The 19,762-nt window shown below is 44.4% G+C and overlaps 1 protein-coding gene across 1 annotated transcript in view; it reads right to left on the minus strand.

The window, feature by feature from the left end:
• URB1 (URB1 ribosome biogenesis 1 homolog (S. cerevisiae)) overlaps positions 1–19,762 on the minus strand; it is a 76,760-nt gene that overhangs the window by 9,732 nt on the left and 47,266 nt on the right. Inside the window, exons 27-35 of the mRNA XM_025191883.1 lie at positions 18,917–19,110; positions 17,279–17,389; positions 17,135–17,198; positions 15,645–15,816; positions 14,462–14,564; positions 2,609–2,769; positions 1,965–2,076; positions 627–733; positions 66–209 (exon numbers count right to left, since the gene is read on the minus strand). Of these exons, the coding sequence (XP_025047668.1) occupies positions 66–209; positions 627–733; positions 1,965–2,076; positions 2,609–2,769; positions 14,462–14,564; positions 15,645–15,816; positions 17,135–17,198; positions 17,279–17,389; positions 18,917–19,110 (1,168 nt within the window). The remainder of the gene's footprint in view (positions 1–65; positions 210–626; positions 734–1,964; positions 2,077–2,608; positions 2,770–14,461; positions 14,565–15,644; positions 15,817–17,134; positions 17,199–17,278; positions 17,390–18,916; positions 19,111–19,762) is intronic.

Genomic DNA, 19,762 nt, shown 5'->3' on the forward strand with positions numbered 1-19,762 from the left:
GGGAAAGAAGAAGGTCTACAGTGCTTTATACTTTGTAAGGAATCAAACTTTTTTTTTCCAATTACCTCAGAAGTTTCATCACACAGGGGACTGTTAAAAAATGACAGTATGACATGGAAAATCCTTTGGTAGTCATACAGCTGATAGCAGTGCTTATCCCGCAGTCCTTCTCCAAGCAGTCTAAGAATCCACTCGCGTTCTGTTTTGTGCTGGAAAGAAAAGTTACCATCATTGGCAATTTCAAAGTAAAACATGTGGGTGAATGTATACTGCCATGTGATCGTGCATATAACATACAAGAACTTTTTCCTGAATGGCCCTTAATTCTTCACCACTGTAAAATATAGTCATCCAGAGAGAATATTCCTCAGGAATGACCTAAAGGTGCCAATACAATCAGATGCTGAAAGTTTCTAACATTTTAACTGAATGCAGATTTAATAACTAGGTTAAACTTCTTTAGCTCAAGGACCACTCAGTCATTCTGTTTATACAGCACCTTGCTCAATGGGGAGCTGGTCCTTTGCTGGCCCCCTAAACACTATTGCAATAGAAGTTATAAATAACAAATATTTCAGATCAAAATAGATATGTATATATAAAAACCCTCATGGAACTTGCATTACCTCGAAATCAAAGCTGTAGAAAAACTGATAAAAGCCTGGTACTTTCTTCAAGTCCAAATACTGGTGTGACAGAAGAAATTTATTTATCTTTGTGTACATGTGCTGCTCTGTGAACAAATGTGATTGGTTATTGTTGACAGGTGTAATTAGTGTACACATTAAAAAAAAAGAAATCACAATGATAGGTCTGCATTGTTTTTTACTGTTTCACTAGGTGTCAGAAATTTGCTTTGTGGAACATATACGTTGTTTACTGTAAGAGCAAATGTATTGCTGATCAGTCCTCGTTTTCCCTTAAGACAAAAAATACAATGAGCATACACTTATGTGAACATTTAACTCTGGACACCTCTCAATATATCCAAGTTACCCTTCTTTATTCAGGAAGAAAAAATCTACAACAGAGTTAAAAGCAAATCCCTCAGTAGTATTCCCAGATGGGACAGGGATCTTATGAAAAAGAACAGGATGATAAACAAAGTAACAGGAAAAACAAATGCAGAATAATGGACAACTTCAAGGTAATTTATAACTTTCAGGAAAAAAATATCGGTACCAAGGAAACACATTGCTGATATACTAGGAAATCCTTTCACATTATATAACTTGATACATATAATTATTTAGGGGGGAGGTTCTCCAGTATATCCCACTGCATGAACCACACTACAGTAATGACTACCTCATCCAGTCCCATTCAATACTATAAACTACCTCTTCTCTCTCTCTGGATCAGAAAACACCCCAATGGCAACAAGAGGAACTAACGAAATAGAAAATTATAAGGAAAGCAGTTTCATATATTTTTGCCTGCTTCACTTGATTTGCCACCTCTCCACGGACCAGTGTTATTGCACTTCTATATTATGGCCACATTTTCATCTGGACACATTCATATTTAAATGTGTAACTATCCTAAGAGGGTTGTGCATATTATGGATTATTTTCTTGACTAAGAAACTACATACACTGTTACACCCAAGATTTTCATTGGTTTATAGATTCTAAGGCCAGTAGAAACTGTAACTTCATCTAGTCTGACCTACTCAACAAAACAGGCAGTTTCACCCAACATACTCCCATATAAAGTTCCCAGATTAAAAATATTCATCTCTGCAATGAATCAGACAGTTTTGAACTTCATACAAAGCCTGACACATTCTACCCCTGCAATAAGACTTTGATGAAGGTTCTCCCCAAATTACTTTAAGGAGCATCTGCTAGATTGCTATATCTGGCAACGCACTTTGATCCTCCCATATCATTCCATGCCTCATTGTTTTCTTTGCTTTAACTGCAGAAGGTAAACCACGAAACATGCAAGGTAATCCACAATACCTGGCTTCAGCATTTGCTTTGCCACTCGAGCAACGTAGATGGCCAAGGAGAAGGTGAGCCTGAGGTTTGGTTGTCGGATTCCATTTTGTACAACATCCATAAGATAGAGCAACTGCAGCACAAGAACAAGAAAAAAAAGAGAGCGTCGGTATTACTCATTATTAGACAATAGAACAGAATTTATGTAGGAAATAAGACTTAATTGTATTTTACAAGCAACAAATCAAACACCACTTCCAGTGGAATGACTGTTCTAAGAATTTCAAATGGGTAATTGTTTCTTACAGCACACTGATTATAGCTATAACAGTGAAAGAAAAAAGAAAATAATGGAAAGAAGAATAAAAGCTTTTTTTGAAAACCTACATATGAATTCAATAAACACATAAGTACATGTTTCTGTAGTCAGGAACTGCTGACTTGAGGATCAGTGGAGGTGTGCGAGAAGCAAAAATCACCACCTTAATGATGCACTAATAATAATAGTAATCCTGAGTCAGGGCTTGGAAAACTTACATGCCCACACACCAACTACCAATCAAAATTTTGGGCAGATGAGTAAGAAACTACCTTTGAATATGGCCTCCTGTGCCTACCAACACAGCTTCTATATTGCAGCTAAATTAAGCTGTGAACAGTCTTACCTGTCTCTGTTCTCGAAAACGAGCCCCTTCCAGGTGAGAGCGAAAGGAGCCCAGGACATAATATGCAGCTGCTCTCATATTCGCATCATAGCTGCTAAGTGCTGCTACAGTTAGGCCCAAGGCATTCACCTCTACAAATTTATGACATGCCACTACATACTCTGTGGAAAAGAACAAAAAATCATTTCTAAATGTTCAAATTAGGGAAGAGATATGACAATATGAGGCCTTATGTTACTTTTTGTTTAGAAAATGAATTCCTAGAAGATAATCTATGCCTATAAACAGTACAGTGGTGCCAAGTACTCCAACTACAGCTAACAGAGGCAGTCCACAAAAGGGCTAAACAGCACATTCACAGTTGCCCTAAAATAATGCTTGCCAGCTTCTGCTATGCTTTCTCAGAAAACAAGCCCCTTCTAGGTGAGAGCAAAAGGAGTCCAGGACATAGGATGCAGCTGCTCTCATACAGCATCACAAGTGTTAAGTGCAGCCACTAATAACTCATTACCCATGCACTTCACAAAAAAAACCCTTCTAAGGGGTTGACACAAGGCTGGCACATAAATGTTTCCTTCAGCCACATTCTTCCTTGCAGCTGTTGTCAAGACAAATTGCAGCAACTCTAAAAGAATAATTAAAATATGTGCAATTTAAGTAATAAACTGACTTCTGTCCAGCAATCTTCCACCCTCATCCATTGCCGCCTGTTCTCTTCTGTGAGAACCACGCAACTAAAAGGGCCCAGTGCAACTCAGCAGGTCTAGGACTGGGACCTGAAACACTGTAAAGGGAAAACGAAGCTTTGTGCGTTCCAGATATGGAGAGTCCTGCAGGTAAAGAGTCTTCCCATGTTTAAAACCTAGGTGCTCATAGAGGCTCCTCCACTTTCAAGAACAGGGATGGGCAAATCTGGCCCGCCAGGTGACTAGATCCAGCCAGCAGCTGCCCCTGCAGTGCTCCACATGGGGCCAAGCCCTGCCTACTTGCGCTGGAGCACCCTGTGCCAGGCTCCCACCAGTGCCCACAGCCTGGCTTCAGCCAGCATGCACAGCTTCCAGTGGGCTGATCCCTGTGCAGCTACAGGCAAATGTTGCTCTACATCCCCCACCTTCAACAGCAGCTCCTGTCCCTACCACACCCCGCCACACCATGCCAGGTGAGCAGCTTCAACCAAGTGACTCCTGCCCTAGTACACGGGACTCTAGCTCCAGCTCCCAGTCATCTTCCATTGGAAAGCTGCTGGGAGCTGAAGCTGGAGCCCCGCGTACTCATTGGGAGTGGCACTGTGTGGTGCACTGAGCTGAGGCAGGGGCAGAAGCAGGAGGAGGAGCTGCTGCTGGAGGCAGGGGGCACAAAGCAGCACCCAGCTGGCTGCAGCTGAACTGGGAACAGCCCACTGGAAGCTGCTCCTGCCCCTGCTATGCCATGCTGTTCCAGGAAAGTGGGTGAGCAGCTTCAGCTGGGCAGCTCCTACCCCAGTGCACAGGGCTCCAGCTTCAGGCTATCCTCTTGGGAGCTGAAGTCAGAGCTCTGTGCACTGGAGCAGGAGCTGCCTGTCCATCCACCCGGTGCAGCATGGCAGGGACAGGATCAGGAGCAAGATCAGAAGCCCCCACTATAGGCAGGGGGAACAGAGCGCTACCTAGCTGGGTTGTGGCCACAGGCACCAGCGCAAGTGAGAGAAGCTTGGCCCCATGGGGAATGCATCAGAGACAGCATGGACTGCAGCGCCTGGGTGAGCTCTGCTGGAAGTGGCCCCCCACCACAGCAGGCTCTCAAGACCTAGCGCCCAGGCAGCCCCACCTCCACAAACACATGCACATATCCCCTCCCCCTGAGAACAGGGGCATGTGGGGAGTGGTCCCGGAGCTGTCACTGCTCCACGTTCCAGCCCCATGCCCCTCCCACTCCTGAACACTGCTCCCCACCCACCCACAGCCCCAAAGCAAGTTTTGGTGAGTTGTTGCACGGGAAGGGGGCAGAGAAGCAGCTGACCCAGCCCACAACAGTTCATCAAAACACTCCACATGCCCTTGAGCCCAAAGAATTGCCCACCCCAATCAAGAAGCATTATAGTTTCAAGCTAGAAACATACATCTTCTGCGGATCACAGTCAGCTGTGCTGTAATACGTTCCCCTTCCAGGTGAGAGTGAAAGGGACCCAGGACACAGTATGGAGCTGCTCTCATATTAGCATCATAGCTCTAAATGCTGCTACTGTTAGGTCCAAGGTATTGTTCCCTCCTCCTCACTTGCTAATATGCACCAGGAAACTGCTGTGCAACATGGAGGGTGCATCTGCAAGCAGAGCGTTTCCCTGATCTCAGATTCACTCCTGAGACCTCCAGGGAGGGGTCTGAGTAAACAAGGAAAGTATTGCCTTCCCTGCTCCCCCAGATTTGCCCCTGGGATCACTGGGGATAGGTCTGGGTGAGTGGGGAACTCCAACTTACCCACTTATGAAGAAGCACCCCAAAATTCCCTGGGGTGCTTCTCTGTAAGCAGGGAAAACCAGGAAGGTGCTCAGGGGGCTTGAGGGGCCCTTAAGCTGCTAAAGCACCTTCCCAGGGTGGCTGAAGAGCACGAGCAGCTCAAGCTGGTCATACTCTCCTGCAACAGAGCTACGAGATGTCTGCTACAAAAAGTGGCAGTCTATTACTACCTTTTGTTGTGCCACTGATTTTCCTTGCAATCCAGTCTGCAGATTTATCACTCTAGGGACACTGTACTTCTGGATAAATGTTATGAGTTCAGCTGTGCCCTTGAGACACCACTCTCTTAGGTTAACACTGAGCTGCATTGCTCCAGGGGGGAACTTCAAGAGGAATTCTGCATCGGAGTACAACACCTCAGCTGTCGCATTTGTGCGTTTGGTTTGCGGAAGGCCATGCCCTCAACCTGATTTTGGGCATCAAAGATGTGAAAGGACATATAGAGGGAGCAGTTCCTATATTCCAGCAACATGAACTCTACATCTTCTTTTGAGGATGCAAAAGCAGCAAGGGCTCCTTGCCTCTGGCCCCTGTTGCACAAGGCAAGATTGCAACAGGAAAGAGGATCTAATGCTCATTTATTTAGGAAGTAGTAAGTCAAAGTACCTCAGCAGAGATAAGAATCTTTCTGGTGAAAGGGGTCCCAAGAAAAGTACCCACATGAATTTTTGCACCTCTGATTTTTTTGTATTCATAGATTCCAAGGCCAACAGATCGTGCCTTACTAGACGTTAGCCAGTATAACAGAACCCACTTCATTAGTTTTATTTACTAAGGTAGAAAGTGCCTTGCATGTTGAAGTTCAATCTGCATCTTCTTTCTAACTTTCTAACTGAATAAAGCTGTTGTGCATAAAACCATGTAATCTTAGTCCTTTTCTCATCCAGGGTTGATTTTTTTTAAAGAATTTTGAGCTTAATCACAGCAGTATGAAGAGTTTAAGGAAGCGGTAGCACTCCTATCCATTCTCAACTGAAGCCAAGGTGAACTAAATGCCTGAGGTTGTTCTCTGTTCTAGTTCTCAAAAACCAGTGGAAGCATAGGATTGGTTTTATCACCTGAATCACAACTACTATTTTTTTTAAAAACTTTGGGGCAACTCACGTGAGCGGATCTAGGATTTTGAAAAGAGGGGTGCAGATGGTGTGGTACATCATCACATATAAACACAATGCATTTTTCTCAAGTTAAAAAAGATACTAGAAGGTTTACTAATGTGCTAGGGGTCCAAGACTATATTATTCAGTTTAAGATCTAAGCAAAAACATGTAACTTTATTGAACTATATATTAATTTGCTATATCATACATTATGTATATAAACAACACAACCAACTAATCAAAAAATTATCAAAAGATGTTGTTTCATTAGTTCTATCGTCACAAGAAATTAAATATACATATTTTTCAGATTCATAAAACAAAATGGGTGAAAAGCCCATTGGCCAAGTTCACGGACAACACCAAGATATGAGGTTGTGTGGACACACCCGCAGACAGGCTGCAGATACAAGCAGACCTAGACAGGCTGGCACGTTGGGCAGAACAGGACCAGATGAGGTTCAACGTAGAGAAATGCAAAGTGTTGCATCTGGGAAGGAAGAACCCCCAGCACACCTAAAGGCTGGGCACCGCTAACCTGACCAGTACTACAAATGAAAGGGATCTATCTGGAGGTAACAATAGACCCCAGCACGAATATGAGCCAGCAATGCAATGCAGTAGCCGATAGGGCCAATAAAACTTTGGCATACATCAATCGATGCATCTCCAGTAAATCCAAAGAAGCGATTCTTCCACTTTACTCAACATTGGTGCAGCCACAGCTGGAGTACTGCGTCCAGTTCTGGGTGCCATACTTCAACAAGGATGTGCTAAAACTCGAGAGGGTCCAGAGAAGGGCCACCCATACGATCAGGGACTTGCATGGCAAGCCATATGAGGAGAGGCTGAGGGATCTCGGACTCTTCAGCCTAAAGAAAAGAAGGCTGAGAGGGGACCTGATTGTGGCTTACCGCTATATCAGAGGCGTGCCTCAGGGGCATGGTGAACAACTGTTCGCCAGGGCACCATGGGGGAAAACTAGAAACAATGGCCATGAACTCCCAGAAGATAGTTTCAGGCTGAACATTAGGAAAAACTTCTTTACAACTAGGGTATCCAGACTATGGAACAAGCTCCCCCCAGAGGTGGTGCAATCATCTACCCTAGAGGTCTTCAAGAGAAGACTGGATGGTCACCTGGCTGGGGGCATCTGATCCCAGATGTCTTTCCTGCTCATGCAGGGGGCTGGACCCAATGATCCTTCGGGGTCCCTTCCAGCCCTATGATTCTAAAATCTAGCCTTCTTGAGTGTCTTGATAGAGCATCCAATATTTCACTGAAAGTTATTTCTACACCTGAGTTAATGTTTCCACATCTGATTTAATGTTTTAGGCCAATTTACAGGGCTGTGAAATAGAAGCTGCATTACCAGAAGCAGCTAAAAGGTAGCAGAACTGCAGAAGAAACTTTAACACCATTAAATGGCAGAGAGGGCTGTTAACATCTGGGGAATGAAGAGTTTAGAAGGAATCCGACAAATAATAACGAGCCATGAAATCAATGGACTCCCTCACTGCTACCTGAACAGAAATGCTGCTGTCACTGTCAGGCACTCGGTTTTAAACTTTGGGTGGAGCAGAAATTAAGGGAGGGTTAACAACACCACTGCACCCCCTGGATCTACATGTGTTTTAAACATCTATTAATGGTCCAGTGAAAGTTTGTAAGTTCTGTTCCTCCTAAGCCAAGATTCCCTTATATGTACACGTGGCTCAGTGTTTCTCCCTCACCAAAATGACAGATTGATGAGTCCTCTCCAACAGCTGTACCATTTCCATTCCCGACTCAGATACCAAAAGAACACCTATTTTGGCCTCTTGCCTGGTAGCTTCAGACATGGCTCTGCTAGAGGTGGGATACTAGACAGTACCTTTACTTCCCCATGCTGCACTCTAACCTGGCCAATCTCACATGACAAAATGACCACTATGAGAAAGCCGCATTGAAACAGCATTTAAAAATCACAATCTTGTCCTGTGCAATAGGAGTTAGAGTCAAAGAACCCGTTGCCTCTTGTGCATCCTCAAGGTAGACTTCTGTCTGCTGAAGAGATTTGACAGCTGTTTTCAGCACTAACAATTACTGCACATTTCCCCCATTAGCTTGTTGGCTGAGGTTCATCACATCATATTTAACTGGCACTACTCAAGGGCTGGGGCATGAGTGTTGAGTAGTGCCTCAGTTAAATATGATGCAATGTGCCTCAAACAACAAAGATGTGCAAAGAAATGTTGAGGAGTCTTGCTAGAGCTCCAGAAACATGAGTCTGAGCCTTGCTTTGGACGTTCACTGAAGGCACTCCAAGTCAGCCCAGCTAGAAATGGGTGTCTTGTTTGGAATGGGAAGTCAAAGATAGCTGAACCTGCTAGCCACCTCTCCCCTGATGTGCCACTGGCTACAGAAACTGGTGGGCCATAACACATAAGACTGATCAGCTGGTAAGATGGGCAGGCCTTTGAACTTGACATAAAACACTTCCATCTTTCTCCTAATGAGTCTGAATGCTCTTCTCCCTCCTCGTGCCCCCCCTGGGTGCAGAAGAGCCCCTAATTCCTTCACAAGGGACACCCACATCCCAAGAGCCTGTGCAGGGCAGAAACAACAGCTGCTGCTAAGTCACTGTTGCACAGATGTACAGGGAGTTGGTCAAATCTTTGCAATGGCTCCCTCTCCTTTAGGGCACTGTGCAAGGCAGAAATACCAGTGCAAATGGGACTAGCAGAAAAGGGCTGAAACCACTTCCTTCCCCTCTGAACCAAAAAAGGAGGAGAGACTAGGTGACAATCCAAGCTCCTGAGACCTTCCCAATAGGGCCCTCATTTGCAATGAAGAAAAGAAGATTGAGGGACAGAGGCAGGGGACGGCAGTGGGGAGGAGGAGGGAGTGGACAGACAAGATAGTAGTTTTCAAATATCTGAAAGGCTACCAGGAAGAAGAGGATGGATATCTGTTCTCCCATGCCACAGAGGGCAGGATAAGCAGCAATGGTTTAAAACTAAAGCAAAACTGATTTTGGAGACAGCCCAGGAAGAAGCTTTTTTTACTGTTAGAACAGTAAGCAGTGCACCTAGGGAAGTTGAGGAATCTACTTTACTGGAGATTTTCAAGAGAAAACTGGATATGCCTTGGTTAGGGATGATTTAGGAGCAATGTTCCTGCATTTGCATGGGGGATGGGACTAAATGACCCTTGAGGTCTCTGTGACACAACTATCATACAGTAAGAAAGAAATCATTTACTTTGTCTGCATCAGAGAACAAAATCTTATTTCCTTATTTTCAGGGTGAAAGACCAGGGAAGGTCATAGGAGGTCACATCTGGAGAGCCCTCTTTTACTGAATGCACATCATGGAAACATTCTCACTCTGACCTTGGAAAATGTAATCAATTGCTCTCATGAAATACCAAGCTATTTGGAGAAAAAAATAAATTTATGCTCAACATAGTTTAAAGAACCTTGGAAGCCACAGTTTTAAAAAAAGAAACTTTTTAGAGATGATTATCAGATCTAAAGTTGGACAGAGCTGGCTACTCGCATAGGTCATGGCCTCTATCCAGAATGCTTTAACCACGCATATATTTATAAATATATATTTATTAGTTTAAAATCCCTGTGCACATGATGCTGAACAGCACTTACAGACCAAAGAATGGATTTTCAAAAAACAACTCATGCACACTACAACTTGGGCTCCTAAATCACTTTGGCACCCTAGTCAACAACAGGCAAAACTACCACCCATAAGCAAGCCATCTAACACTTTTCCAATTGTAACACAAAGAAGCATCGTGAGTTTAAATAGCTCCATTTTTTAATAATCTGGGGTCCCTGGCACACATTATATTTCAGGTGTGATTAACATGCTAATTATGACATAAACAGCAATATGCCATGCATTCATCAAAATTATGGTGCCATGAAATGGCAAACCAGCCACAAAAATATTACTCAGAAAAATGTGTAACATGTTTGTAGCTGTGTAACAGCATGCTGTAAACTGAACATGTGCCATGCCCCATCATCTTGATGTGGACAATCAGCCGACTGTCAGCATAAGGATATGGCCTGGCACTTCAAAGAACTTTGCCCTGCAGCCCCTGATCTTTAAGGTGGTGGGCCCTGATCAGCCTCAGGGCATGGGGTAGCTCTGGGGTCTGAGACACAGCTCTCCCAACTGATCTTGAAGACTGGACAGAGGACATCTTGGCTCCAGACCAGGACTTGGGCTGACTACTGTCAAATCCTGATGCTCAGCTGAGTACTGAGGTCTGGTGCTAGGCAGCCCTGGGGCCTGGGACAAAGCCTCCATTTGCTCAATTGGCAGAATCAGACTGGAAGCAATTCCAAGTCCTGAACCCAGCTGCCTCCTTCTCTACCCCTAGAAAATGCACAGTGTGCAGCTGGGGATGGGGGAGCTTTCCCATGCCCTGCTGTTCATGGCTAGACACTCTTTTATAGCCAGTGTGTGCAGTGGGGGATAGAGGGCCTCCCCCATTCCTAGCTGCACTGGGGAGTGCGCCATCAGCCTGACACTTTTTCCCCAATGTTGGGCTCTTGGGACCCCAGACATTTAAAATGTGTAGTTGGGAGCCCCAGCTTTCTATGTTCCTGAGCACCCATGGATACAGCACCTGGGAAGTGGGGAACTCCTGGCTCCCCAGCTGCTGCTTCCACATTCACTCCGGGTGCAGCTGGAATTAGGGAGCTTCCCATTCCCAGTTGCAGGTGCCCCTCCCACACACACTAGCAGTCACACAACTGGGGTTCAGAAATGTTATGTCTCATTCCAAGAACTGTGCGACTCGCTGTGCACGTGGCAGGGCAGGTCTTACAATCTGAGGAACAGGGCTTAACATTCCTCAGCCCCCACCCCATTGCGTGACTGCCTTAACAGCAGCCTGGATGACCGATTGGTTCTCTCATTACTGTCAAAATGACACTGGATAATTTGCGACACAAACATACATAGGCTAGTTCCATTCTACATGGGTTTACATTTCTTCTACATGGGTTTACATTTCTTCTACGTTCATCTAATCTCTTTTACCTTTCAATGCACTTACATTATCAGCAAGGATCTGGGTTTACCGTTTCCCAAGGAAAAATGGAAAAAAACGTGCATTGTCTCTTTTAACTGAGAAAAACATGGATTTCTCATTTTAACAGAGAAACACACAGATTTCCCACTTCTGCAAAGAGCTCTCTGCAGGCTGAAAGAGTTCCAGCCTGCATGGGGCTGGGGGAAGCGAGGGAAGGGTGTTCAAGCAGGGGGCACCACGTCCATGTGCGCATGTACACATGCACATGGCAACCAAGTAGCCTGGAGAGCAACTTTCGCAGGTAAGTTGGGGGGAGGGGAGGGGGCAGGAACGAGGCCCCCATAGGGAGGGAGGAAGTTGTGCAGGGCTGGGGATGGGTCTGTTCCCCAGTTTGGGGCAGTGCATGGGGCTTGGGGCCTAGACAATGTCAGATTATGACATGCTGAGGCCCTAAATTATGTCCAGTTTGAGGCCCCATATGATAAAAATTATCCACGAAAATGGATTTTCATGAAATTTTCAAGTGAATTATTGTTATCTTTGCACAAGTTTATGAATTCAATATGAATGATAACTGTGGAGCCATATATATGTATATTTTTGTCATATTAGGATGAAAATGTCTAGTTTTTTTTTCTTATTTAGAGGCCCCTCATATTGTGAGGCCCTAAAATGTAGCTTAAGTAGCTTAAACCTAAATCCGGCGCTGGGCCCAGGGCTGGAATGCATGGCCATAGAGCCCAAGCAGGGAGCAGGAAAAGGCTGCAGGCAGCTTGTCTGGGGGGCACGAGCTGGTGGAGATGGGGGGGCACATGCCTGCAGATCTGTGTGCGGGGTGGGGGCAGGCTTCCCGCTGCAGGCTCAGGCTTCCCGGCTCAGCTGCCTTCTCCCCAGGGCCTCCATGGCCTAGCACACAGAACCTGGCATGGCAGGACAGAGCAGGGCTGGACAAGGAAGCTCCTTGCTGCTGCAAGCCCCACACCACCATGGCAAAATGCCCCCTGCCTGCCCAGCAGGTTGCGGCTCTCGCTGCTGCCAGGCAGGCAGAGGACGCTTCACCAGGGCAACGCGGAGCTCACAGTGGCAAGGAGCTTCCCCACCTGGCCCCACTCTCCCCTGCTGCGCCAGATCCCACCCACTGGGCTGTAGAGGTCCTGAGGAGAGGGCAGCAGGGCAGGGAGCCCCAAACCCTCAGCAGGCAGCCCATACCTGCCCCTGCCCCAGGCTCTGTTCTAGCTGTGCTGCCCAGGGAGAGGGGGAGCTGGACTCTGCACTCTGCTCCACTGCAGCAGCTACTGCCTCCTGCAGGAGGCAGCCAGGGCTTGGGTGCTGCTGTGGAGGGCAGGGGGCTGCAGACCCAGATCCCTGGCCCTGTAGCCCTGGCAGCTAAGGACCCCCTCCAGCAGGGCTGGGGGGCTGTGGGGGGCTGCAGGTGGGGAGTGAGGGGCACCAGCAGGGCTGGGGGGCCGAGGCTTTGAAGTGAGGGGCCTTGATGTGTGACCTGGTGAGCGAAGGGGGCAGAGGGAGCTTTGATTTTCCATGATAAAAAACCCCAAATCAAATACCAAAATGTATAGGTATTTAGAATGTATTTTATTATAGTGATTGAGGCACTGGTAGGGTTCCAAATTGCTTTAAAATTGTGACTATATCAATAAAACATTGTGTTCAATTGATGCATATCCATACACACACACACACATGTGTATATGTAGTGGTGTTTCATTGTAATCGCAAATGTTGGGGTTTTTAAATCAAAGAATTTACAATTTTTTTTAAAATCAGAGAATTTACTATTTTAAACAGAGAAAACCAGAGAAGCTGGCCCTGTGATCAGTAAACAAAGTCTGCTCTGACTTATATCTCTTTGCCAAGCTATTTCTGCTTGCAATTTAAAACCTCCCCAAACAAGCCCTCAGCCAGGTATTCATAAATTCACAGATTCATAGATGTTAGGGTCGGAAGGGACCTCAATAGATCATCGAGTCCAACCCCCTGCATAGGCAGGAAAAAGAGTGCTGGGTCTAGATGACCCCAGCTAGTTGGTTATCTAACCTCCTCTTGAAGACCCCCAGGGTAGGGGAGAGCACCACCTCCCTTGGGAGCCCGTTCCAGACCTTGGCCACTCGAACTGTGAAGAAGTTCCTCCTAATGTCCAATCTAAATCTGCTCTCTGCTAGCTTGTGGCCATTATTTCTTGTAACCCCCGGGGGCGCCTTGGTGAATAAAACCTCACCAATTCCCTTCTGTGCCCCCCGTGATGAACTTATAGGCAGCCACAAGGTCGCCTCTCAACCTTCTCTTGCGGAGGCTGAAAAGGTCCAGTTTCTCTAGTCTCTCGTCATAGGGCTTGGTCTGCAGGCCCTTAACCATATGAGTGGCCCTTCTCTGGACCCTCTCCAGGTTATCCGCATCCCTCTTGAATTGTGGCGCCCAGAATTGCACGCAGTACTCCAACTGCGGTCTGACCAGCGCCCGATAGAGGGGAAGTATCACCTCCTTGGACTTATTCGTCATGCATCTGCTGATGCACGATAAAGTGCCATTGGCTTTTCTGATGGCTTCGTCGCACTGCTGACTCATGTTCATCTTAGAGTCCACTAGGACTCCAAGATCCCTTTCCACTTCCGTGCCACCCAGCAGGTCATTCCCTAGGCTGTAGGTGTGCTGGACATTTTTCCTCCCTAGGTGCAGCACTTTGCATTTCTCCTTGTTGAACTGCATTCTGTTGTATTCTGCCCACTTGTCTAACCTGTCCAGGTCTGCTTGCATTCATTCAATGGGAAGGGAGGGGATTCATTCCCCTCCCCTCCCGTTTTCATCTTAGGTGTGATGATTTTCCTCATTCCTTTTTTCTCCTTTGATAAACTGTCTAAAACCACATGGTGGAGCTGGCAGAGTCAGGGCCAGAAACTAGAACTGAGTACAGGTTTTGTGTATGGCTCCTATGACTGTCTCCAACTACCTAAATTCCAACCCAAGTCACTATAGGAGCTACTGACTATTTAGAACATTTGTTAACTGGCAAGAGGGATTTTTAATGTTATTTGTAATTACTCTAAAAGTTAGTAAATAACACTGCAGACTAGTTTTAAAAAAACAAACTCAAATACTAGGGAAACTTTTTCTTTGCAGTAATACTGATTCTTGCCTTAGTTATGACAATACAGTTCCCGGGAGACTGGCTTAAAATGTGAAATGAACATTTACTCTACCTGGTCTGGTCAATTCGCTGAAGAGCTGAAGCAAAAAACAGGGATCGTAGATCTCATTAAGATCCTTCACACTTTCATCCCTATACAACAGCACTTGTCCTTCCTGAAACAAAACCTAAAATATAAAGACTGCTAAAGTTCAAACTAGCGCAACAACCCCACCACAATATTAAAACCCTGTCAATATTAGAAAAAAAATGCTGCCAGCCACAATGTATTTAAATATGGCTTTTTCTGCCAGATTTCCAGTATTGTTTACCTTGACCAACACATATAGCATGAGCAAACTAAGGTAGAGGGAAACTAGTCTAGGAAATCCAGTGCAAATGAATCAAATTATAGGTGAATTTACATCGTCATCTAGATGTCACATTTTGATCCCTGTTATACCATGGCAACCTCAATGAATTCAGTGGTGCTGCACAGGAAAATCGAAAGAGAAATGTGGTGTACACTGCAATTAATTAAAAAAATATGTTTTGCTCAAAATAGAATAGGAAAACCATAATCTGTGAAATGATGCCAGCTCAATAATCCAGCTGTCTGGTTAAGTCTCTCTCAAAGCAAACTACATATAAAAATATTACATTCAGAAAACTATTACCTCATTTACCCGAATTGAAGACAACTTTGAATTCAAGACAACTCTCCCAATAAATATATTCTATATGTAGAAAATCTATGCATTTGTTATAATCTTCTATGTACTGAATCTAAATATTGGAGGGTTTTCTAAAATTTGTACTCCGCACCCCCACTACAGTGGGGCAAACACTAGGAGAAAAGCAAGCAGCTGCACACCCAGCCCCCAGCCCCATCCTTCCTTGCCATACACCAACAGTTTAGGCTCCCACCCTGGTATAAGCAGCAGGGCATGAAGCATCAGAAGCAGGCATGGGGGAGGCAGAAGGGTGAAGGCAGCTGCTGTGACTCTAACTCCAGCCCCAGATTTAGGGTTGAAGTCAGAACTGCTGCGGCCACCTGCACCTCTCCCCAACAGGCACCCTGCCTTGTATTCAAATCCAAGACAAGTGTTTTTTTATACCCATACGGGCGGGCAGGAGGGAGGGAGGGCACAGGGAAAAAATATCTTGTCTTGGATTTGAGTAAAGACAGTAATAAAGAGGTCCAAAGGGCTGTTTCCACATCATAAAAGAATAAATTAACAGTTGGTTCAAAGTACCTGTGGTGGCAGAAGACGGCGATGCTGAGGGAAGTGCAGAACAGTCTTCATCATCATCTCTCGATCTAATAGACACAAAATTTCCTCCATGCTTGGCTGCTGCCACAGTGACTTTCCTAGACTCTTACAAGTCCTGTGGTGTTCCACAGCTGCTGGACCCCATAAAAGGATCCTAAAATACCATTAAAAGTAAAGGCATTAGTTAACAGATCGCTAGTATGGCAACAAAAGCAACTACAGAAGCAGGATCAATTTATAAAGGATACAAATTAGTATTTAAATTTTCCCTTCACTTGTGCTCATTATCCCAGAAACCTTACACTAGAAGCTGTTTCCCTCAGAAACATCTTTCTCATTCATCCTAAAACTTTTCTAATTCAGGCTGATGCTAGTACCATCCTATTGAAAAAGGATCCCTCAGGGGATGACAAGGTCCAATGGTCACAAACTCCTGCAAGACCATTTTAGGCTGGACATAAGGAAAAACTTCTTCACTGTCTGAGCCCCAAAGGTCTGGAACAGACTTCCCCCAGAGGTGGTGCAAGCACCTACTCTGGACACTTTCAAGAAACATTTGGACGCTTATCTTGCTGGGATCCTTTGACTCTAGCTGCCTTCCTGCCCCTTGGACAGGAGTCTGGACCTGATGATCTTACAAGGTGTCTTCCAGCCCTAATGTCTATGAAATCTATGAATCTTAAGTTTTTCAGTGTTGGGTTCAAGTCCAGCTAAGCAAATGCCTTCTATTAACACATCTATAAAGACCTAATAGCTTAGAGTCTTAGTTACTTCAGAGGACAATCTCACCTCAAGAGATACTCCAATACGTGAGATTAGCTAGAACACTTAAGATATCACAGCTATGAGATTTTAGGCAAGACTGGTCTTACAACATGGTCCTTTATCTAGAATTAACTTCTAATGCTGATTTCCCAGTTTGAATTTACTTCATTTTATGCAAGCTGCAAAAAGCTCACTGGATTTCCCCCCACAGGGGAGTCAGAATGGGCGAGAAAAAGGAGACAGAAAAAGGGTTGGACTTTGGATTCATTTGTACTTTGAAAGCCCTCTGTTAACAATATATATATGCATAATAAAGGACAGAAAAGTGATTTTGCAAAATATGTAACTAATAGATAGCAAAATGAAGGACACAGGTGAGTCATAAGTACCAATCAGTAAGTGTCCCCCGCAGGCTGCCTGAAGACAGTGAGCAGAGAGTGGAGGAGCAGGGGACCAAGCAAACTTTTCATATCAGATGTAATCCTTCCTAGGTGTTCAGTGGCAGAGCTAAAAATTCTGCTGCCTGGCCTATACCTGCGCTGTAAATAGTACTAAGTAAACAGTACTGTTTATCAAGTACTCAGGACTAGCATCAACCCAATTCTTGTTTGGTACTTTGGTCAACTCAAAAATAAATGGTCAGGTGTACGTCATCTTTGAGACTATACAATACATAACTACCCAACATCAAGAAGACAACAACTTACCTAAAGTTTATGAGGCTTAGATCATTTTTCTCATACAACTGAAGCAGCAGCAATATTTTCTGATCTTAAAAAATATAAAACATTATTTAGAAATTTTAAAAATATGCCCACTGAAAATTATATTTTTAGTAGATCAATACCTACCAATGACACTCAGCGTTGCACCATACGCTCCAAGCAACACAGCAAAATGACTGCTCTCACAGACTGAAGGACTCAGTTTCACTATAGTGGACAATATATCCACTAATGCCTCTGAAATAAATTCAAATTCAAAGACTTACTTTTATTATTCAACACAGATACAAAAACTAAACACAGAGTACATTTAGCATTAATGCTTGCATTTGTAAAACAAATCTGTAATTTGTATAAAAAGACAAGTATTTGTATTTGTAAAGCAGCAAAACATTTCTTCAATGGTGCTATGAACAGATCTGATGAAGTAAAACTTCACCTGGAACAAACTTTTCTAGGTGGTAAAAAAGTATTTCCTGAGAATTAAACTCTGTCACAGTCCTGTACCTGAACCATAATGCCATCTTGCCATATGCTACATCAAAGCAAAAGAGACAACAGTATTTTTGAGCACTGTAGAAAGACACAGGTAAGGATGAATGGACTCTTGACAGCAAACTTCTGAATGACTGAAGTAAGCTTCTTTAACAGAGTTTGCCTCATTGCTCCATGGATATACCATCCAACTGACACATGCATGGACAGAAGGGTGTATATTCTATAAGGAAAATAGAACAAACTATCCTCCTACTTTTCAGTGGATCTCTTGTCTTGTCAGGGGATTTAAAAATCTTCAAGTTACTCTAGTCTTGCTCATTATCATTTGTTACCAAATAGAAAATGTATCAACTTATTACATTTTTATTCTCTCCAGTACGGCTCTTTGTATCAGGAGATCTCAATGCACTTTGCAGAGAGAGATTTAAGTACAGAGCTGGTAATTTATCCAAGGTCATGGACCTCAGTGGCAGAGTCAAAACCTCCCAACTCAATCCTGTACTAGATTCATAGCAAGAGCCTGTTCTCTCTCACACCTCCCTCCACCAAAAAACCTAATATTTTTAATAAAATTAATAAAAAGTAATATAATACACCATCTGCATCAGCCTACAACATTGTTGCCCAACCTTTTGGTCCCACGGGCCAGGTGAGTGGTGCAGGGCTGAGCCACAAGTGCCTTATCACACCCACAGCCCAGTCCCCAGCCCTAGGTGTGCCAAGCCTGCCACCCTACACCCAGCCATACAGTGTGCTGGGTTGGGCTCACAGCCCCAGGCTTGGCCCTAACCTCATGCATGGAGAGAAGTGGTAGCATTAATTGCCACTGCTCCCCCTACCAATAATAACCCTTGGGGAACCTTGTGGGCCACGGATTGAGCAATCCTAGCCTAAACACCTGTTTTAAGGACCTCTATCTATGCAAATAAATACTTAGCTGAGTCATATTTCTACTTTTTTCCACCTACACACAGAGCGAAATCCCAGTCCCACTTAAAAATCCCAGTGGCTTTAGTGAATACAGGATTTTACGCCAAGTCTCCATAAACATGATAGAATATTAAGCAACCTTTAAAAGATACTAAACTTGCAAATTTGCAGGTTAAAAGAAAAAGAACTCTTTGCTTAAATTTAAAGGAATGCTAATATCTGGGAGCACTTTAGTAGTTTTGCAAATAGCTTGAATAGGTTATTGAATGGATTGACAGGAGCACTGAAAGGACATGAGTACTATATAGAAACTGAAGAAAGGGGAAAAAAAGATACCTCTGGTTTGGACATTTGTGTCATCGTCTTCTCTTGATCTCAGCATGGTTGACAAAAATAAAGAGTGCTGTGTGATCATCATGTAAAGCATGGAGAGCTTGACTAATCTCTTACTAAGTGAGCTGTCTTCCCTGTACAACGACTGAATAGCAGAATTAAGAGTTTCCAGAAACACTTGTTCTCGATAGCGGTACCTTCAAAAACAAAGATAAAAGGACACTTGGTTTTCAACCCCACGCAAATTTGTTGTTTAAATAGCAAAACTGTATATGGAAAGCAAATAAAACAAATCCCCTCCTACTCCTAAAAACATATCCCAATATTTTATTCAGTTTGTGAAACTAGTCATATCTTAAACTACTGAGGAAAAGAATATTCAGTCATAACAGCATTTGGGCTTTACAGACATAATACGTTTTTTCACACGTTAAATCCTATATTTGATGATGGTGTCACGACCCAGTGATTTTTTGTGCCTCGGCACTATGGAATTTCCTGGCCACATGAGAGCTCCTTTGCACAGCAGTGTTCTGCTGCAATTAAGAGCCTGCGTGCAGGAGAGTTCCCGCCAATTTGCAGTTTCCTTTGCAGGATGCATTTCTTCTTTGCAGCACAGAGATGCACGGTGCAAAGAGTTCCCGCTATTCGGATGCAAATTTGTGCTCCGTTATTGGCCAGTGCTAAATTATTCACACGTGGCGGCTAGTAATTGGCTCGCTGGCCATTTAAAATTCCGCGCGACTTCCGCCCAAGTCGAAGAGCTTTAAGCGCGCTGCAGAGTGCCTCTGAAGTTATCTGACTTGCGGCTGCCGATCGATAGACTGATCACCTATCGATCTTTCTTCC

The sequence above is a fragment of the Alligator sinensis genome, unplaced genomic scaffold (genome assembly GCF_000455745.1).
Source record: "Alligator sinensis unplaced genomic scaffold, ASM45574v1 scaffold1207_1, whole genome shotgun sequence".
NCBI classification, from domain to species: Eukaryota; Metazoa; Chordata; order Crocodylia; family Alligatoridae; genus Alligator; species Alligator sinensis.